Source organism: Diadema setosum, chromosome 13 (assembly GCF_964275005.1).
Source record: "Diadema setosum chromosome 13, eeDiaSeto1, whole genome shotgun sequence".
Taxonomy (NCBI): domain Eukaryota; kingdom Metazoa; phylum Echinodermata; class Echinoidea; order Diadematoida; family Diadematidae; genus Diadema; species Diadema setosum.
Window position 1 is genome coordinate 12,638,858 of NC_092697.1, and position 23,047 is coordinate 12,661,904.

General features: G+C 37.1%; 1 protein-coding gene and 1 long non-coding RNA gene across 3 annotated transcripts in view; both read right to left on the reverse strand.

Annotated features, from left to right (window-relative positions):
- The window catches only part of LOC140237249 (pleckstrin homology domain-containing family J member 1-like), a 35,607-nt gene extending 16,862 nt beyond the window's left edge, over positions 1-18,745 (reverse strand). The window contains exons 1-7 of one of the 2 annotated variants that reach the window (XM_072317194.1): positions 18,537-18,745; positions 16,433-16,512; positions 15,888-15,966; positions 15,371-15,461; positions 14,534-14,597; positions 11,560-11,677; positions 2,204-2,657 (exon numbers count right to left, since the gene is read on the reverse strand). In XM_072317194.1, the coding sequence (XP_072173295.1) occupies positions 2,596-2,657; positions 11,560-11,677; positions 14,534-14,597; positions 15,371-15,461; positions 15,888-15,966; positions 16,433-16,512; positions 18,537-18,636 (594 nt within the window). In that variant the 5' untranslated portion in view covers positions 18,637-18,745 and the 3' untranslated portion in view covers positions 2,204-2,595. Of the gene's footprint in view, positions 1-2,203; positions 2,658-11,559; positions 11,678-14,533; positions 14,598-15,370; positions 15,462-15,887; positions 15,967-16,432; positions 16,513-18,536 lie in introns of those variants that run through there. The other variant, XM_072317193.1, reaches the window with a different exon arrangement.
- On the reverse strand, positions 7,169-9,833 carry LOC140237211 (uncharacterized). Its single transcript, XR_011901819.1, has 3 exons — positions 9,739-9,833; positions 8,617-8,875; positions 7,169-8,133 (listed from the first exon to the last, which is right to left on the reverse strand). It is a non-coding gene; the product is annotated as an uncharacterized lncRNA (long non-coding RNA).
- Positions 18,746-23,047: the final 4,302 nt, after the last annotated feature.

The following is a 23,047-nucleotide window of genomic DNA, read 5'->3' on the forward strand; positions in this document are numbered from 1 at the left end:
CAAATATATTAGCAAGATTTGTAGATAGCTCAGTTTTAAACCTGAGTTTCTTCATATAGTAAGCATCATAAAAGAGCAGCAACAAATCAGGATGAACTCGTGGATTTCTCTGGCAATAAGGTTCCTTGGATTTCATGTTGTCTAACAAGCTCTAAGGCATCCCAACACAGCTGTACATATCTGCCGAGGCTCCTTGATAGCTGCAGAGCGACATTGAGGTACAGTACCCTAACTGAACATCTAAAATGCTTGTTTTTTTTTTTTTTTATGTAATTCAAACATATTTCAAAATCCTGAAATCATAACATTCAAACAATGCTGAAAATTTTGATTTACTTTTTTTCCTTAAACCCACCCACCCCCCCCCCCAATAAAATTGACTACAGTAATATATTGTAAGAGAATCACAAATTAAGTTATTTGTACAAATATTTGATTAAAGTGGAAGCTTGTTATTTACAGAGCCTTAGGTCCAGAAATTTTGTTCATTGCTGGTATGTATAATGCAGGGATATACTTTGACATGTTAGTAGCTTAAAAAAAAAAATACATGATAATAATCAATAAAAAAAAAATGCGCAAAGGAATTGTTCCAATGGAACCAAGGCACAGGCTTTGTTGTATCAGGTACACACATTGTATTTCATTATCTCCAATCTCTATATAAGTTGACTCTTCAGTGTACCACCATCACATGTTCTAACATGTATTCACCATGTGCCACGGTAGTCACCGGTGTAATAGTTTCAGTTACGAGACAACACTACAATAAAATTTCAAACTTTGTTCAAAATCACCTGCAAGATAGGCACATGAGCAAAATGAGAACTTCCTGGCATCGGCAAGTTATCATTTGCCTGCTACTCTGAACATCTCTGCCAAAATAAAACATGACTGCAAGTTTCAAACATAAAACTGTTAATGATGTTTGGACAGTGGCAATCATCTCAAAATCTGCTATGAATATTGCATTTACACATGCCAGCATGACGGCAGAGCACATTTATAACTGTCACTGTTAACAGATGACAATACAAGTTTTCAAACACTACCTACATTTGGGTAGCAGATCTCTCACCTCGGAGAAGTAAATGAATAGATATTATACGGGAAAAGAAATACAGTACTGGAAAAAAAAAAATAAAAAAGAGCTTAAAAGTAGAATGCAATTGATGTTGATATGATAAAACTGTAAAACCTTTGATCATTTTAAATCATGAATGCACGTTCAGTGACCTTTCTGAATAATAATAGTGCATACACTAAGCACTGCATACAAAATCCATCCTTTTTTCTTCCTACATATGCAAATCACGGAAAGATGTTGGCTTAAATAACCACCGAGTGAATGAATTCCAACCACATACTATGAGGACTGAACAGTGATTTTGAAAAGAAAGAAATAAGATAATAATGTATACTTGTCACATTGTGCATATCATTGTAATTGTAAACTACGGTGGGAAAAAAACAAAAATATGGCCATCTTTACACCGCATGTAATGCGGAGACACACAAAACCTTATTTTGAATCCTCTGGTGACATGATTCAATGACCTCTTGCTCAACCTGGATGGAATTTATCCAAAGAATCAATGTGCAATGTAAGAATCCTGCATTAATCTTCTGGACATGAAGTAATAATGTCATTTTCACGGACTCTTCTTGGTAAACTGGCCTTCAGGCTGCTTGATGTAACAATGCACTTTAATTTTTCTCTCCTACTTTTTTATTTTCCCTCTCTCTTATTCCCTACATTTTGTGACCACTAAGGCTCGACATGAGCAAGGGCCACTATGAATATTGCTGTCGGGCCACCAAATTTATCTCTTGGTGGCCAGGTCGTGCAACTAAGATTAAAAATGGATATATTGCTTTTGTTTATGTAGATTTACTTGTGCTTTTATTTCGGGCCACTACATATGAAGAGTTTGTTTGCAAAAACCGATAAGTCCATATTTGTCAAATGGAGATATTTGCGATTAAAGGTCAAGAAAAACAAAGAGAATAATAAGAAAATTTTTGCTTCTTTTGATCATAACTTCAAAAATTTACCTTTATATGTAGTGAGCAATATATCATTTAAAAGGTATTATTTTGTACTTCATGATAGAGACCGTACTTAAAAATCTTCAAATATGGACTTATCGGTTTTTGCAAACAAACTCTTCATATTATCTTTTCACGCCAATAAGATCTACGGTTTATAGATTCTAGGGGCCAAAACGGACCACCAGACAGAAAAGTCAGTGTCAAGCTCTGATATATATGAAATAAATTTTACATGGATACTATTCCAAGGAGGTGATTCTTCAGATTATGACAAGCCATTCTGTCAAAATTTTTCCAATCATTCAGGACTGTATCAGTTGATGCCTGTTTAGCCACTAAAAGTGGTAATACATGTAAAACATATTGAATGTTTCACAGCTAAGTAACCATAATACTATGCTCTACGTATGCAGAGACGTCTTCAATTCATTGTCCATGTGAATTCCACCTCAAGCACGCACAAGTCAGCGCATCATGAACTAAGTGTCGGCGTATGAGATGTCAAGTATCGTCAGCATTGGTCTGGAGCCAGCTACGGATTGGTCACGCGATATCGATAAGGACACCTTCTCCCTTTTCATCTTTCCTGGCTTTCTCTGACGATTCTGTAGAGAAGCACAAAATGTTGCATGTAAGATTCTGACCCGAGCCGTCAACCACCTTGCGATGAAATTTATGCCTCATCTTTAAAGGGGCAGTCTTTTAACTTTATAATGCATGATCATATGAAAATACTGTGTCAATACTATTAGAAATCGCATATGCTTTTCTTCAACGAGATCTGTGAACTTCAAAAAACTCAGTTGAAATCGCCTAAATCGCTCATTTTTCGGGTAGTCGGGAACGCCCCCAGAAAAAGCAAGGACCGGTCACGTGCCTTGTCAGGTGACACTTTGACGTACGAGGGGGTATTCATAGTGCCGACTGTCTCGCCGTATACCGTACTTCACAGTGCAGTGAGTCTTGTGTATTTGTAGGAAAGTTAGAGAAAATATTTCAAGAAAATGCCGTGGAGGTGTGTCGTCACCGCAGCAAAGACACAAAAGATGGGTGTAAGTCTGCACAACTTCCCTAGGCTACAGATGACGCCATTCGAAAGAATTGGGTTTTGAGACTCATTTCATTTGCTGAAGCGAGCCCAGCAGTGCAGTGCAGTGCAGTGGGATGCATGCAATGTGTGCTTCTAACGTTATAGTCGTCAGGTTGTACAGCCTCGTATGCAGTGATCGCTTGGAGGAGTGGAGCCAAGTACATGTAAACTAGTAGAGGAGGGGCTGTATACTCGGCTAGGATTTGTGCCCAAAAAGAGGATCCTGCAGCCCATAGCTATCCCTGTCATCAAGCTGGGAACTGGAAGCCAATCCCATCGTCAGAGAGCTGAAAAACAAAGCGGATCAGCAGTTCTGAAGCTGGAGAGAAAGCGGGTATGTTCTGTATAGCGTCTAGACGACTCTATAGAGTCGAGATAGAAACACGAGACCAATGTATACAGAGACTCTAAATCTCTAGATCTATAGAGTCGGGTATGTTCTGTATAGAAGACTCTCTAGCTATCGTATGAGTATCGTAACTAGATCTATACACAGCCCAGTTGCTGTATAAATCGGGACGGGGTTCGCACGGCGTCTGGTTATGGCCTCGGCCTATTGCTAATATTCTACTAGTATCATATTATTTACTAACAGTTTCACGGTTTAGATAGGTTGATAAGCTCTGTCTGGCGTTTCGAGTGGGACTGCCTTGCTTCCCCAATAAAGCTCTAAAGAGTTGTACGTAGTAACCGAATGGTTGGATGGTATGTTCCAAAACAAATTATTAGATTGAATTGATCTAGGACGAGGCATTATTGTTTGTCTTCACTTACCCATTTGTCATTAGGCAAGTGAAATCTTCAATATCCTTTTCTTTTCTTGCCCCAAAATGTTTCCCATATATTAGTTGGCTAATGTAATGTGATTTCATAGTTTACATGTACAAAAAAAAAAGTCACTTTCCAATCAGACAAGGAACTTTCTGCAGTTGTTTATTTTCAGTTGTCGTCATTACAATTTCACTTGCCCTGGTTACAATGTTGAATGTGGGGAAGTACTAATGGCAGTTATTATTTGTGATTAACAGTATTTGTTTCTCCCAAGAGTTCCTACATGCATCTAGTTAACCATGTTCTTACAGGCCTACATAGACATTTTTTTTAAATTCAATCCTCTCTATGCTATTACTAATTACAGGGTTCAGCTGGCAGCATTGCATTACAGTGTACAACACAAATCGAGACCGGAGGCAAGCTCGAGGTGCAACAGGTGATCTGCTCTACCAGATTGTGAAGCCGAAATACAAGGCTGGGTCTTCTATAGTGTGAAGGTTCGTAAAGAATGGTGTAGATATTTTATGCAATATTGGAAGAAAATGAATTCACGTTACAAGACCAATTACAATGAAGAGAAAAATATTAGAATGGCACAATTTGTCAACTACACATTTTATTATTTGTTTGTCTTTGTAGAAGCATGGCTTTCTTGACCACTGAGTACACATAAAATGATCAATTTTAAAAGGTCAAGATATACATTTTCTCTTTTTTTTAGGGGGGGGGGGGGTGGAGGGGCAGGTCTTATGCCTGTTCCACTAATCAGAAGTCATAGACGGGAGGCAGTCAGTTTTCCATTCCCGAAGACCAACACTCCACATTCCATGACCAATGGCTACTTTGGCATCCTCAAATCAAGTCTTTGCATTGAGGAGGACAAACCCCAATTTTGATATGAATTTGCAAAGATTTTTTTAATGTCATTATCAAAATGGTGGTTTCTGTTCATGACACCTCAAGGGCTTTGTTGCTAATAACCAATGCAAACATCTTAATTCCATCTATTTTGTGTGTCCCTTTGTTTCTTTCTGTTGAATTTTCTACAGCACATGTTGATGATGTCCTTTCTGCTGTTGTGGAGTACGATGACAAAACTCCTGCATCCTGCCAGCCTTCAACGCCTCCCCTTGTGAGTGCCATCGTGTGTCATCCAAGGGAGGAAGTTATTGAATATCACAGGAGACAATTTGCACCTGACAAATGATGTGATGGTTTCAGGAATCCTTGCAATTGAGATTGAAGTTCATATTATGTACAATATGATACAAATTTTTTGTGGAATGATTTTTTCATCTGTTCTTCTGTCAGATGTTGGATACAAACACTCAAAATTTTGTTATGCATACCCAGCATTCTTATGCGCTCTATTCATGAGTGATCATCTAAAGACAAGATAAGATCACCTTGGTTACTGTTGTGTCCCGTCTGTATAACATGTATGTAGCATTTCATCACAAACAATATGCCAACTTGATATAGTGTTTCAAAGACCATTTCTTTGCCAATTGAATATTGTCCTTTTAATAGCAAAATCATAATTCATTTGCAATACAGGAGTCATGTGGATACAAAAGGAAAACTGTGTATTCTTTTGTTGATGTTTAAAGCATAAATGACCATATTTATGGACAGATGAGCTTGCATTCTTAACACTATTCTGTAGAGATATTTAGTGTTGTATTAAAATGGTAAGTTTAGAAGATTTCTACATGAATGCTGTCCCTTACTATGGTTTTATCATAGCATGTTTGCTGTTATAGATTAGAGCTCATCACTCTTATGATCAAATATTGATATTTTTGACAAGATAATTTAGAATCAGATGTGCATGCATTATAGAACACAACACACGCAAAAGGGATTGAAAAAAAAATTGTATATTCATGTAGTTTTGAGAAGAAATGCAATAATTTACTCTTGGTATATGATTCACAGATTTATGAAAAAGGAGAACAAGATGTGTTCTAAGCATTAGCATTTTACATAATCTTCATCTGTGTTTAAGCAGACTTAGGCCCAGTTACTCAAGTTCGGAGACCTGGAATGCATCCACAGGGAGAATCCGAATTCATAATGCGATGCTAAGTCTAGTTGGGGAATTATTCTGTTGATATCTATTATACATGTAGTTCTCCATACATAATCATTGAAGTCAAGCATTAAAAGTTAAGCATTGTTTTTTTCTTATGAATATGGTGTCAGGGGTCTTATGAAAGAACAATTGCTAGGTCACTCAGACTCAGACATTCATAATTATTCATGCAGATAGGTACTTCTGAAAATGTGCACACAAGCAAACACCCACATGCACATATGCTCACATACATTCACACATTTGTACACATTTTTAAATGTGTGAAAGGTTGAATAACATCACTCACCTGTATTGTTTTGTATATGTACACTTGCAATACATATATTATTTCTATCCTAAATTTGAGTTCTGTAGAGATTTCTGTATAGTGAAGAAGAAATCACAAAGCTTTTGATTCAATGTTACATGAGAATGTCTCATAATATTGATATGAAATATACAGTATGTATGTGGAAAAGATAACTCTTCCGGACTGATTTGATGTCAAATGTGGATGTCACTCATGCGTGCTTGACTGACCAGCTGCCATTGATCCAGTGGAATAAATCCCATTTTGTTCCAACATTAGGATATAGAGATAACACACTGGTAGGGTTTTACAATCTCACTCCTGTAAGTACAATACCCCTCCCCTACTTTTCCTCACTCCCTTTTACTAATTTTCTTTGGTCTCCTATCTATACACACATCAACACACACACACACACACACCCTTTGCCATACTACACACATACCCACAAACACCTTCAAACAGGCATCACTTGAACACTCCCACCAACATGCAAATCGCATACATATGTACAATGCCATACAAATCTTACCTGTACATATATCTATGAGGGGAATATTTCTATCCATTCCATGAGGGGGAAACATCAGACAAACATAGGGCAAATATATCAATGATATATTCATCCTATGTGTGTCTGATGTTGGTGTGTGTTTGTGCGTGTTTGTATCTGATATGCATGAGTGTACTGAGGGTGTGTGTATATGTGTATGTTTGTGCATTTTCATGTGTCTGTATGAAGCTAATCTTTTTTTGTTAATAAGGATGAATTTATACTGCATGTACTGTATTACTACAACCGCTACAACTACATATAGAAAACACAACACACTTTTTTTTTTTCCATTTGCTTACAAAATATAATTGGTGTAATCAGCTGGAAGGAATGTTTGACAAATGAATACTGGTTCATGACAGAATACTACTATATGAGCCAGCTACATTCCAGTTCAATGAGTTCGTAACTAGACTTGGTCCTGTTCTCTAAATAGAGGCTGTGAAGCTATTGCCGGAAAGGCTACAGCATCTTAATTGTATTAGATTGTTATTTGTTTTTTGTGACCATGATTGACAACATAGCTGTTCAACATGTCAATTCTACACAATCAAAATTACCTTCAGTTGTATGGTTGTGAAAGTGTCATTTTCCAATTGCTAAAACATGCAGTAGATCTACATTACAAAAGAGAGAGGGGGAGCATAGTAAGAGTAAGAATTGCCGCGAGACAAGAGTGCATTTGACATACAGTCAAATCTTGTTATAATGAGGTACATTATGGGACCAGAGATATCACTCCTGTATATCAAGATCTTGTTATAACTACAGTTTGTCATATCACTGCTTATAACATTGAGGTTCCACTGAACATGCATCAATAAATTACAATAAAATACAATGTACTGTAGATCATTTGTACAGAGAGGCTGAAGTCCAACAGCATGTTTCTCAGCTGTGTGCCTTGATGAGTTGGTGTTGGACGCTGCATATCATCAGTATACCCAACATACCGGTAATGGACAAGGTGTCTGACAAAGTATACATGTGACATTTCGCAATGTACAAACTTATCTGATGCATTTCTACACTGTGACCACATTCCCGTTAAGCAGATCGCAATGTGACAAGTTGTCACATTCTACACCCAATATCAGTGCTGCATATACAGTCTTATTACAACCTATGCAAAATGAAAGCCTGTCACTATTTCTGATGGATGAGTTTATCAGATTTTTCTAACAGCAGAAGATGGCAGTAGGACTCTCACATTTTGGCCCAGAAATGTCCAGCATCATCTCACCAGTTACCGGTATGCAACATGTCTTGATCGCCTGATATTGAAACAAAAGTGAAACAAAATGGAATGCAAAAGGAGTAAAATTTGATAATCCTATTATATGACATCATGTGTTCATCTGGGAATTTATCTTGAGAATAGGATTTAAATTAGACAATGTAAATGGGACCCATGGGGTATGGTAGTCATTATTTTGGGGACAACTGTATAATGGCAGGATAAAATACATGTATAAAAACATGTATTGACTGCCTGAAATTGAAACAAAAATGAAATGAAATGGAATGCAATGGAATGCAAAGGGACTAAAATTTGATAATATATTACACAAGTGTTACTCTAGAAATCGTGAGAACAGGAATAAAATTACACAATGTGAATGGATCTTTCATATGTAGAATCGTATAATGACACCATAAAATTCATTAGGAAATTATCAGGGATATGAAAAAAGCCTAATCTTTATTGCAACATTTGGAAAATAAAATAGGGAATTAAATGTGCCTAACAAACTCACTTGTTATCTGCAGCATTTGTTCAAGCACCTTCTCCATAGGCCTACTGTTGGGTGTCCTGGTAGCTTCCAGTTTCTTTCACCCATTCATCGAGGCCCACAGTTGAGAAACCTGGATGTGCTATAATACAGCGCATTGGAGCATCGAAATGTCTTTCGTTGTACCGTAATTCTCAATCTTGTCCATTATGTGCTCTGTCTCTTTGCAGCAAACGGATTCCCTGGCAGTGGTCATGTGGGAACACAGCTGCGACAGAGGCACCTGAAAACAAAGAAAAAATGAAAAAAAAAAAAGAAGAAACATAACGAACAACACATTCCTATTTCCTTCTTTGTGTTTATTAGTTGGTGTTTTGAAGTAGTACTGCACTGTCACACAATGAGATTTAGACTATAGGCCTATTAGTCATTAGTGAAATCATTGTTTGAGTTCTAGGCAAGTGTGAACAAAATATCGTTCATGACTAGGCCTGTAGGAACCCCTACTGCCAGAGAGGTTACCACTGATACCAGACTCTTCAAACCACTGCTTAGCCCAGCCACATACGGTAATTGAAATTGCAGTTATGGTATGGCCGGCAAACACTTGTACCTTATTGCAAACAGCAGTTTTTCACTTATCCTTTCATAACTTGTCTCGTGCTCGGCAAATTTACATGTGAAACTGTAGTAGGAGGGCCTAGTGGAAACAAACTTGGTTGGAATTTACCAGTCGATTACCTCATGATAGGAAGGTCCTTGGGGCCAGAGAAATGACCTCCTTATATACTGGGTACATGCGTATACAGGTACAGTACTATGAATTACATCAAAGGTTATACCAGGACTCAAGTAAAATACTGTTAAATGTCCTTGTGACATTATGAATGAGATCGAGAGATATGAGAGCTCAAGTATGACATCTGCCTCGCCAGTTCAGTGCATAGCCTTTCAATTCATACCGTCGTTTACCGATGTCCCTCTTCCACTCCAGTTTCACGTTCATGTTGTACTAGTATTGTAAACAAAATTCTGTTTTGATTTTTCCGACCCCAATCGACCTGCATTCTGTGAAAATTAACGTTAGGCCTAACGTTAGAGTGAACTATCTAGACTCTCAGCGTACTTGATACTAATGATAGTTACCAATTATTATCTTCCAAGTCCCAACCTCGTCGCGGGCTCGTTGCCATCACCCTGTTCCTCGAGCAGCATCCTCACGGGCCACTGCCCCGGGGGCGCGCGGGAGGTGAAGAGTCAGGTTCATATACTCCAGAACGGTACGGCTACGGGCGGGATGAACTCAGTACAGATTAGATTTAGGGTTGTGTGGGGCTGGAGCTGGAGCTGACGAGGGGCTGCTTTACCTTCGCCTTCATCATCTCGGTGGGGGTAGCAGCCAGAAAGGCGAATCCACAGAGGTCTGAATCCATATTGAGAACACTGTCTTGTTGACCACGTACTGCTACCAGCTTGTTTACCGTGTATAAAGCTAATGCAACGCGATCTCCGCGGAGCTAGCAAGGTATGCTGTTATCGTAAAAATTAGAGTGCCATCCAGTCTCCAGTTGAAATTTGTTGTTATCATCCATGCACACACAGAGAGTCACAATGTACGGTCAGCAGTAAAGCGGCTGTCTGTACGTCTACTTGTCTTTTTCTCTCGCAGAAATATCTAGTTTTTTCCAAACGTAAACCGGATCCAAAAAGGCAATTATCATGGGTAAAGTGTTCAAAAAAAGTCAGTGGCGTCACTGGGCCTCTACTAAAATGTCTAAACAACATATTCAAATCACTTTTGGGACGCAAAGATTGTCAGAACTGGTTAAATCTTGATTTAAAAATAGATAAAGTTTCACTCATTTTACATTGCCAACGCATTAGACGAACTCGGTGGCTTCGCGGGGTCTACCCCCTCATACGTCAAATCGCATAAGCCAATCAGCTGCCAATTTTGGGGGGCGTTCCCAAATCAGTGAACATTTTGAGCGATTTCTTGTTACTGAGCAATTTTTGGTGGATAAAAACGCCAGAATCGTGTTAGTGAGCTCAAATACCTTCTATATAGCCCCAATGTCCGAGTTAAAAGACTCCCCCTTTAAGGCAAATGTCTCCAACTGGCATATCATATAATCACTAATACCATGATGCAAATAAAGTAAAAGTGGAAACTTTTGCATGACTAATTTTTTTGTGCACACTCAGTTTTGGTGAACTTGACTGTCTAGTAGTATTGTGAGTATAAGAGTATTTTTATGAAAACTTATTTAACATGCCTTAGAAAAATATTTGCTAGATTTTTTGTTTTTAATTTGGGGGCGATTTGCTTCATAGATATTTCCTCATCTCGATATATTCCATGCATAGGGTATCATTATGTCAACAGTTTTGAGATGTACAGCATACACAGATGTTTGTGTGATTGTACAGTCACACAAATTATCTGTTTATTTCTAAATTCACAGTAGATTTTTGTTGGCAAAATATATTTCATTACTTTATAATTTTGATGCAAGAAACATTGACCACTTCCATGCATCTTTGTTGACCCCAGACATTGCATGAGAATTTATTTCAGATGCTTTCAGTACTAGTACAATATTCTTGAGTACAAGAATACTTTTAAACCATACAAATAGGAAGAAATGAAGTACTGACATCAAAGAACTCTTTCAATAATTACTGATGACTTGAAAGAATAATTATTTTCTACTTCTTTGATACTGCTAAAGTACTCCCATTTCAATGAAGCCCCCAGGACCAGTAATTTTCTTTTGTTACATAAAAATTTTGTTATAGCTGAAGAGAAGACTATATGAATATTTTGGGACATGAAATTTGACTTTGTTGTAACAAGAATTTCGGCATAACCATGTTCCTGATAATGGAAGTGCACTGTTACTGTATACTGCCCACTTTATTCTATAATATGATGTTTGTTTCCAGTAAAAAAATAATTTCCCTTACCTTGAGGTCTGTTCTCTGCTGCCTCTGGAGACAGGAGCTGGGCCTTGGAGACTGGTGGGTGGCTTGGGGGCTTAGGGGCAGGGCGCACTGGCTTGGGCGATGCATTCTTATGCCTCTCCTGTGACATAATTCAATACAGGGAAATTATAACTAATTTTATGACCCATCAAGTTTCATAAACCACATTTCTGCAGTCAGGTGTTGTTTGTTATGATTCTTTGTTAGTATTTCACGAGGTATAGTAAAAATAAAAACAAAACAAAACAAAACAAACAAACCTTTTTGTTAAGCCCTTTATAACTGCTCATGTTTAGTTGTTTGTTTCAGTTGCAAAATTTTCAAAGCCTCTTGTTTGCAAACCTCATGACTGATTCTCAAGCTGGCCTCACATCTTCAAGATTCAAGTTCCTGCTGCTCTACCACATTGACATTTATTTAGATTTATCTATTTATTTTCTTTCTACAATTTCATTCTAATTCTGGCAGGTTTCAGTGTTTTAACCACATCCATCTATTCTTTTTACAATGCTAGATTTGCAGTGCAATTCAGAGGTGCCCATTTAATGACAACGTATTTATACCCGCATCAATTTTCCTCCTGGAAGTGATGGGTTGGCAGGATTTCCTTTATGACTGTTTCCAATTTCAACAGAAGTCCAAAATAGCTGGGTGCCAGGTCTTTGAGCATGACACCACAGATTTTAGCATGATGTGGGAAGTTGAGGTGACACAACATTTCCCTTTATACTGACTATAATGAATCAGACTGTAACTGTTCTCAATGCTGAAAATGAACTGAATATGGTCTGCACATTACCTTACAATGTATTTCATACAGCTGCCTGCTGAAATTAAATGGTACACTATCATTTAAAACAATCTAATGGCTTTTTCAAAGTAAATATATATATGCAATATTAGCTCATACATTGATCCCCTTTGACTTCTGATCATTTTGACTGATATTTTGATTGAATTGAATAATTTCATTTCTATTCTGTGTCAATCTTGTACTACTTTTCCCACATGGCTTAAATTTTAGGGGAAAAAAAAAAAATTCAATGCATTTATAAATAGATAAAATTTTGGTCAACACGATTGGAATCTGAAGTTTCTACAACAGATTTTAAACATCCATTTGTTGTGAATACAGTGTATGTTTATGCTGTCTGGATTCATGTTGCCATTATGTGCAATTCCAATCCATGCTAAAGGTGGTTTAACCCTAACTTACCTGGGGGGGGGGGGGGGGGGGGGCATAATGGCCCCCTCCCCTCGAATTCCGGGACCATCCCGCCGCGCAAAATTTGTTACTTTCAAGTCTCGCGCAACTTTTGAGACCAAATTTGTCGTGCCCGGGCATACCGTTCCGAAGCCACGCCCCTTCAAAAAATTTTCGTCAACCCCAAAATTGCTCAAAAATGTGATTTTGTGTACAAAGTCAATACAAATTGTGTTTTTTCAATTAATTCATATAAAGATTCATATTTTTAATTTTAATGGCTGAAATCAATTTATTTTAGTATAATTATGCTTCCAAAGATGTGTATGACAAATTCTGCTGAAAAAACAACAAAAACAAAAGTTCGAAAAAACAGAGAAATACATATAAAAAAATTATAAGATAAAAAACATAAGAAATTAATTTTGATACTGATTTTTTTTCGCGCACAAATGTTCGGAATGTCACTAGGAATATCTACACCAAAAAATCAGCATTCCATAATAAGCTTTTATAAGCCAATTACATATGAAAATGAGGTTTTTTGCATATATTTGCATAATTAATTAATTCAAAATAGAAAATGCAAATTTTTGAAAATTTAACTTAACAGTCTTGTAGATTACATCCGGCTTTATATTCATGCAAAATTTTGCGGCGATCACGCCATCAACGGCCGAGATCTGAAGGGGGGGCCATAATGCCCCCCCCCCCCCCCCCCAGGAATTCAAGCTTGCTAAATAGCCCAGGTAAGTTAGGGTTAAATAAATTGAGTGATATCACACAAACACGATGGTAGGGGTTTCAGCAAAATAAGACCTAAAATAAGGAGTTTATGGCACGTCAAACTGTCAATTCTCTTCTAATGACAGGAATATTAGTCAGCATGAACAAATATCACATCAGTTGTCATCATCACGTCATGGTCTTACGAGTCTTCCATTGATGTTGACATGACTCATTACTAAACTGCCTGTTTTAACATTCTCATAGATGAAAACAGAAACATTTATACAATGTATCCTTCGCATTAATTTATGTTGTGTTGCAATAACCAGGCAAAGATGACTTTTACGAGTGAGAGTGTAATTGCTAAATTATCTCTGAGAAACAATCATTAAAATTCTTCTGTTAAAAAAAATAACAGAAAAGGAGCATTGATGACATTTTCTACTCAACTAATTTGAATGAATGGATGCAGTACTTTCTTCATTGGTTATACAGTGTGTACTACTTTAACACTTTTCTGTAACATCTAATTTTGGATGAAAAAGTTATTATTCTGTCCATTTGATTTTACACAACACTCCAACCTCAGTTATGTAACCATGCTGGGACCGGTGGCCATCCAGGTAGAATGTAAGTGATATTGCTGGATTAGTGAGATGTGCTCAAGCATGGCAATTTGAAATGAGTTGTGTTGGGATATACAGTTGTATATATACAGTATCGCTAACTCACTATTCATTACAATGATATACAGCTGTACATGATATTAGCATGTACCATTATTCATATCATGCTAAAATGAAATGGGATATGGGAGAAAATACACCATCCTTTTGGTCTTTATTCTTTCGTACTATAAGTAAAAGTTTCACACCAAAAAAAAAGAAATGACAACCATGTGCCGATCCATGTCTGAATGACAGAGAGATCCGGAAAAGTGATGGCCGGATAACCAAGGTTAGACTGTACTTGAATAAAGTCACTTTTGACTACATTATGGTGTAGAATGACACTTTGACTCACCACATCCTTGACCCTGATCAACTCTCTCTGAAGAATGAGGAAAGTAGATTTCAATCGCTCATAGCTGAAATAGGAAAAATAGACAGCTGGTTGCAGTAAGGAGGGCTTTAACTTAACATTTGGAAATTTCTCAAACATGCATGCAATAGTCACTGCCTGCTGAAATTATTACCTTACAGATAACATGATTGAATGAATAAATTTGGATATTCTCCACATTTGTCTCCTTTTTGTTTTCTGGTTTATCCTTGCTTCCTTTCTTGCTTTTGTTTTCTCTTTTCCCCTTTATCCACCTCTTTGTCCTTGTTTTCATTCTTTCTCTTGTATTCACTCAATCCATATCAATAACCTTTCATCAGTTCCTTCACTCTTGCTTCCTCACATTCTGAAAATATAAAAAGCTTAAGAGTACATTTCTAATTAAAGAATGATAATGCTAATGGTTGTTCCTGGCAACAAGGACACCACAATAACATAAAATGGTATCATGCTCAAGGTCCAAACAGAGTACATTGCTGAGCGACAGCAATTCAAATTGTACTTTTAATAGTCATCTTACTTCTTAGCCGAGAATCAGCATTTAATTTTCATGTGGTTACTGTGGTAAACACATCTGTTGTGTTTGGGTTTTTTTCTCTCTCTCTCTGCAATCATGGAGGCTTATACTTCATATCTAATGTCCCTTTTGTTTTCATTTTCTTGGCCAAATTATGTATCAAGGCTTGACTATGTTAACTTGTTTAAATTCAATAAATTACCTTGGTAAATTCAAAATTAATCTGCTCAGCCAGTGGTTATGCTCTCTCAAAGCGAAACTACTGGCCAAGGTTTACTTACCTAGATGTCTTGATCAAATCTATCCATTTCTTGTAGTCTAATGGAGAGTATGTGGCAAAGAAGTGTTTCCTCTCACTCTCATCTTGATATGCTGCAAAAAGTGAATTAAAGGAACAGATGGTTTTTGTGAAAAAGAACTGTTGAATTTCTCCATATTAAAGCAGACTACACATATCATCACTTTGCTCTAAAATACAGTCAAACGAACGAAGAGAGCAAAAGTTATCTTTTATTAATTCCTCCCCCCCCCCCCCCCCCCCCCATTCTTCTTCACAGAAACTGATTCTGGACCTGAAAATTCCATGACAAAGATCATGATAAATTGAATGAAGAGCAGCAATCACAAACCTCACAGCAGAACAAAAACCAACAAGAAATAGCATTTTAAAACACTAAAATCGACATGCTAACAGCTGTGTCTGCTAGATACATGAACTCACATGAGCACAAGTATTTCTTAGACTTGGCAAGCACAACATCATAAATTATATTTTTTGTTTATATCCGCTGTACTCACTCAGGGAGAAGACATAGCGTCCACCATCCATCGCCTCCTCTTGAATGGTACATCTTTCTAGTAACAGAGCTCCAATGGGCTATAGATTGAACATACAGGAAGAAAGATAGACAAAGACAGACAGACAGACAGACAAACAGACAGGTAGTTTATTGTGGGTGTATGACAGGTTACAATTTTACAGTTCTAGTAGTATAGCCCATAATGGCACTTAATGATTGCTATTTGACTGTTTCAGTTAATTTTCCTCTCTATGTTTCTAGACCATAGTTCATTATTCATTTGAATGCCCTGTATTCACATAAATATATGATATGATATATGTAAAACCTCTCTTTTTTTAAATTATTTTTTTGTGTGTATATGTTTGAATATCATCACCTGCGTAAAACAGTATTGTAAAAAGGACACATGAACTGTCCATACCCTCTCACCCCAACCCCTATTAATATGATCACAACATAAATGAACTTGATATCTTTGTTCTGAACTATCTATGGGACTGTTAAATGTTCACATAATGAGCTCCCACCCTTAGAACTCACCTCTAGTGTTCTACTTGATTCATGAATTCTGAAGTAGAACAGAAAGTTACTCTTCTGGCGAAATAATCTCTCCCTATAGCCTGCACAAAATACAAAGAATGAAAACGTTCATGAGTATGTTAACCTTGGATAAAAATTAAGTTGCTACTCAAATGTACAATGTAACATCATGGAGAAAAAGTTTTCTTGAATGAAAATAGTGAAACCAGTTGAAAAATGAGTGAAAGTCTAGCAAAAAATTGTACCTATACTGGCAAAGTTACAATAGCATTTATCATAACATGATTAATTGTATGCAATTCCCTGGGAACCTTAAATTTGTCATTTTTGGTCAAGAAGACTGGTAAAGGTCATATGACTCTGACACTGTTTGCAATGAGATCTTCAATCAAAATGCATTAACATACAGAGACAATGATCTCCTTCCATTTGTGTGTTTCTGAAAGATGTGTCTTTACATCCCTAACATCCCATTTTCATTCTTTTTTTTTCTTGAATATGTGAAAATTATCAACATTTCTTTTGCAATTAGGCGAAGCCGAGTTGAATAGTGGGCCTCATCTGTCATCAAGACAAGTGCAAAATCTTGGTCCACCGGACGAGTGAAGATCATAGACTATTTGTCTTATACAACACACCGGACTTCAACGAACATGGTCCACACCTATTCCTGAATCTAATCTTGTTTAACAGTATTTTTGGACTGCAAGTTTCTACTCTGGTTTCTATATGAGGTCTACTGTAATATCAGAAGTAAACTAAAGCAAGCTGTCCATGATTCAACCACATTACTGTCCAAAATTGACCGCCAACTACAAGCAAAACCTATGCTTTCGCTTGAACTTTGCTTTTGTTTTTTGTTGAATTCTGGCACAGGTCGAATTTTGGTGCAGCTTTTTTAATACAGTCGTAATGCTTTTCTTGAGTCCTAGTCTGATCATGCACTAGACAGAAAAATCCGTCTGTGTGGAGTTTTTTTTTTTTTTTTTTCTACTTTATCAGCTCTCCTCCATATAGGAGGGGACTCTGTGAAGCCAGACAGTCTCCGTGGCACATATCCCTAACGACCATTTATACAAACTGATCTTTCAGTCAAATCATGCACATAACAATCTCTTTGAATTAGTGCAAGTGCAAGGACGCTGAAGGTACAAGAGTAGAAAATACAAATCTTTAACAACTTCATCATCTACCTCGACTGAGTAGATTACTACTAGAGACAGAGTGTGGACAGTATAATTTTGACTTTTATTTTGTCAGAACCTCTTTTTTAGTCATACTCTAAATAGGACTAGACCATAAATAGGACTCTAACTTACACATAAACACATCAGATCATGTTTTACGTCCCCAACCTTTTGAGTCACATCATTATATCAGGAGAAGGGGCTTTGGCACAAAAGTTAAGTGTAAACAAGTTGCCCTAAGGTGAATGAGGAATCAGGAGGGTGATTAACGGATATCAACACTAACTCTCTACATGCCACATCCACATGCCTAACTCAGTCAACGGCATGCCAACTTCCCATATTCTGCTCAAACGCACAAACCCGTGCCGCCCAAACCGATCAGTAAATCGCCAAAGGCCACAGTACAATGAGAGTGTTTCTCGCGATTTTGTTCGTCTCACATATAAATTTAGCCTGTGTGTAAATTCTAAGTTTCTGTAACTATTTTGTGTGCAAAATCATGCCTTTTTACAATAATGTAGTTCATGGTCATTTGAAAGAAAAGCAATAACAGATTTGTCATACAATACAATTTTAATTCTTATATCCAATTTTCTAGGCCTACGGCCTACATCAGAGCAAAATTTGGCATTTTCTCCGTGTTTCTACACTACAGCATTGCTCACTATCGTTAGAAGTACAGGTCCAGCTAAACAGAAGTCTAATAAACTAAACATGGATTTTGACAAACAGAATGTTTTCCCAAAGCATGACAACCTTGGTGTCTCAGAATGATGTGGCACACAGGGGATTTATACCATGGCACATGAGAGTTATTATGAGAATCTTTGCAAAAGAAATGAATGACATACAAAATATTGCACATATGGGACTTGGCACTGGTTAATAAGACCAGCGCCAGCGGAAGCGGTTACCTTCTCGCCGTCGTTTGCTGACTTGTTTGTAGAAAAGTCTTGCTTCAAACGTTGGTGTTGAGCATGCCAACGTCATGAGTTCCTGGTCACTGTAGCGCATTTCGTTCCATTTATCGGACTATTCTTGTTTTTCTAATCTCTAGAGGCACGTACTTATTATTACGAATTGAGGGATGATGATGACTAGACTACGACGACTGTTGTTGTTGTTGTTGTTGTTGTTCTTGGATCTGTCTTTTTTATGTGTGTAGCGCCACCTAGTGTGACGTGCAGGGAGATTCTGACTTTTGTGACTATGTACGTCGTAGCTCCAGTGTAGAGTCTTCTGAGTGTTTTTTTAGGTGATCCGAGTATCCTCTCGGATCACCTTCTGTATCTCTACGGATTCTTTATTAGGTGATCCGAGTATCCTCTCGGATCACCTTCTGTATCTGTACGGATTCTTTGTTTTTCTTCTTCTTCTTTATTTCTCCTCAAAAGTTGTGCAGAGGTTAGCTCAGAAAGTGCAATGCCTATCAATTTCAAAATTATACCATGTATGCATCATGTCCCAAAGACGACAAATCTAATGTATCACTGTGATCAGTCGACCGTGACGTCACTATGACGTCATTATATGAAAACACATTCTCAATCATATCTCATTAATGGAAAAGAATTTTTCAATGAAATTTACGTCACATATATTTCAAGTTATGCGAATTCTGCTCATGTTCTCAAAATTCATATTTTCTCTTAAAACGTGCGCGTACGCGCGCGTTAAAATATTTGTATGCTCCAATCGAGCTCAAATTTTTTTTGCACACGTTTCAGACCATTTGGAGCATTTTTTGAAAAATTGAAAAAATCGGACGGACGCGTACGCGCGCGCACATATGCGCACACACAGCTCATATGCAATTGAAATTTCCCGTTTTTTCACACGGATCGGATGTCTGAAATGTCAAGGAATATTTATACCAAGTTTCAAGTCAATCCGACTCAATATGACGTCATACGGGCCCGTCAAAGTTGAAATTCCGCGCGCGCGTCAATGGCGATATACAGTGCAACTATGCCAAAAAACTGCCAATTTTAAATCCGATTTTACTCGTCAGGATGGACGGTGACCCCCCATTTTCTTTACATATTTTGAAAGCTGATGAGTTGTACATGTCATTTCATGGGGTGGTAATGCTGACAAAATGATTAAAAGATAGCAAATTTCTTAATAAAGTAAAAAAAGTGAATTTTCAAAATGACGTCATCAAATTTCAAGTTTATTCGAGCATATCTCACTAGTCCTTTGTCAATTTTCACCCAGATTTCAGTATGTTGTAGCTTATTTAATGTTCTTACAAACATAAAATAACAAAAATTTGATTGGATAACGGTATCACCTCGTAAAAATGGATTGAAAGTAATCTTGTCAAATTTGACCAGTTTACGTGTTATCTCTATGGGAGTGCAGTTTTTCTGGAAATGAAAATTGACATGACTATCTTTATCGAGCACTAGCTCATTTACCCTTCGATAAATTTCTCCCAGATTTTAATATGTTGTAGCTGAGACTTTACGCTACCGTAAGTGTGCCCTTCATTTTTTCATACGCTGTCGGGATCACGTCAAAATTTTTGGTTGAAATTCAGGCTTATCTTCGATGTGTTGAGATATTTCTTTCTTTCTGCAACTTTCTTTGCAATAACTCAAGAAAAACGGCCTCTATCACTTCCATATTTTGGACATGTTAAGTTCATGTCACGTAAATCATTTCATAAAATAACAACTACTTGATCAGACATCATCTTGGGTATGTAAATTAGGGTCAAAGGTCATAAGTGTTTCATCCTGTATCTTAGTGAATACATGTTCTATCTTTCCCATATTTTGCACACGCAAAGACCGTATTACAAGGATCCTTTCACAAAATAACTACTTTTTACTCAGATGCCATCTTGTCTGTGCAAATTGAGGTCAAAGGTCATATGTACTTCTTTTTGTATCTTCGTTATGACGTGTTATCTCTATGGGAGGGAATTTTTTTAAATGTGAAAATTGACATGATTGTCTTTATCGAGCACTAGCTCACTTGACCTTCGGTGAATTTCTCCCAGATTTTAATATGTTGTAGCTGAGACTTTACGCTACCGATAATGTGCCCTTCGTTTTTTCATACGTTGTCGGCATCACGATAAAAAACTTGGTTGAAATTAACGCTTATCTTCTATGTATTGAGGTATTTCTTTCTTTCTGCAACTTTCTTTGCAATAACTCAAGAAAAACACGCCCTATCACCCCCATATTTTGCACATGTTTAGTTCATGTCACGTACATTATTTGATGAAATAACAACTACTAGATCGGACATCATCTTAGATATGTAAATTAGGGTCAAAGGTCATAAATGTTTCATCTTGTATCTTGGTGAATACCTGCCTTATCTTTCCCATATTTTACACACGTATAGACGATGTCGCGAGAATCATTTCACAAAATAACCACTATTTCATCAGATGCAATCTTGGGAGTGCAAAGGTGGGTCAAAGGTCATATGTACTTGTTGCTGTTTCTTCGTTATAGTGTATGCAGAATTTGGTACCAAACATGGCAGATATGACTCCCTTTGCTAAATGAGAATGCAAACATCACACGGCCAATGTCTCTAAACACAGATGGAACTTGTATGGTCATGCCTATTGCAATAAGGACTCGAATCATTGATTAAAAAAAATCGGATCACCTTAATTTGTCAGTGATGACAAATTACAATCTCTAGTTCTTCTTCTTTGTTTGTTTCTTTATTTCTCCCCAAAAGTTGTGCAGAGGTTAGCTCAGAAAGTACTCTGCCTATCAATTTCAAAATTATACCATGTATGCATCATGTCCTAAAGACAACAAATCTAATGCATCATTGTGATCAGTCGACCGTGACGTCACTATGACGTCATTATATGAAAACACATTCTCAATTATATCTAATTAATGGAATGGAATATTTCAATGAAATTTGCGTCACATATATTTCAAGTTATGCGCATTCTACTCATATTCTCAAAATTCATATTTTCTCTAAAAACGTGCGCGTACGCGCGCGTTGAAATATTTGCATACTCCAATCGAGCTCAAAATTTTTTTGCACACGTTTCAGACCATTTAGAGCATTTTTTGAAAAATTGAAAAAATTGGACGGACGCGTACGCGCGCGCGCATATGCGCACGCACAGCTCATATGTCATAGAAATTTCCCGTTTTTTCACACTTATCAGATGCCTGAAATGTCAAGGAATATTTCTGCCAAGTTTCAAGTCAATCCGATTCAATATGACGTCATACGGGCCCGTCAAAGTTGAAATTCCGCGCGCGCGTCAATGGCGATATACAGTGCAACTATGCCAAAAGACCGCCAATTTTAAATCCGATTTTACTCGTCAGGATGGACGATGACCCCCCATTTTCTTCACATATTTTGAAAGCTGATGAGTTGTACATGTCATTTTATGGGTTGGCGATGCTGGCAAAATGATGAAAAGATATCAAATTTCTTAATAAAATAAAAAAAGTAAATTTTCAAAATGACGTCATCAAATTTCAAGTTCACTCGAACGTATCCCACTAATCCTTCGCCAATTTTCATTCAGATTTCAGTATGTGGTAGCTTATTAAATGGTCTTTCATTAATATAATAACAACATTTTGATTGGATGACGGCATCACCTCGTGAAAATGGATTGAAAGTAATCTTGTCAAATTTGACCAGTATACGTGTTATGTCTATGGGAGTGCAGTTTTTCTGGAAATGAAAATTGACACGACTATCTTTTTCGACCACTAGCTCACTTATGCTTCGGTGAATTTCTCCCAAATTTTAATATGTTGTAGCTAAGACTTTGGGCTATCGTAAGTGTGCCCTCCATTTTTTCATACGACGTCGGCATCACGTCGAAAAACTTGGCTAAAATTTGCACTTGGCTTCGATGCAGCGTCATTTTGCTTAATACACAGGGCCTATGGAGGATGAAATAGGTCAGTGCATAGCGCATCCGACTCGTAATCCTAAGGTCCCGGGTTCGAGGCTCACCCCTGCCAATATTTTTTTTCACTTTTTTTTAAACACTTTTTTTCTTCTTTTTCTTTAGTTAGTCTTATTCTCCCTTCCTTACTTTATCTTTTTCTGATTTTTTTTATGCTTCTTCAAATTTCTATGAAATAACTTCATTTTTTCTTTATTTTTCTTTCTTAAGTCTACTTTCTGTGCAATAGATCAATAACAACAATGGCTATCAACCCCATATTTTGCACATGTTTAGTTCGTGTCACGTACATTATTTCATAAAATAACAACTACTTGATCAGACACCATCTTGGGTATGTAAATTAGGGTCAAAGGTCATAAATGTTTCATCCTGTATCTTGGTGAATACATGTCCTATCTTTCCCATATATTGCACACGTAAAGACCATGTTACAGGGATCATTTCATAAAATAACCACTTTTTGCTCAGATGCCATCTTGTCTGTGCAAAGTGGGGTCA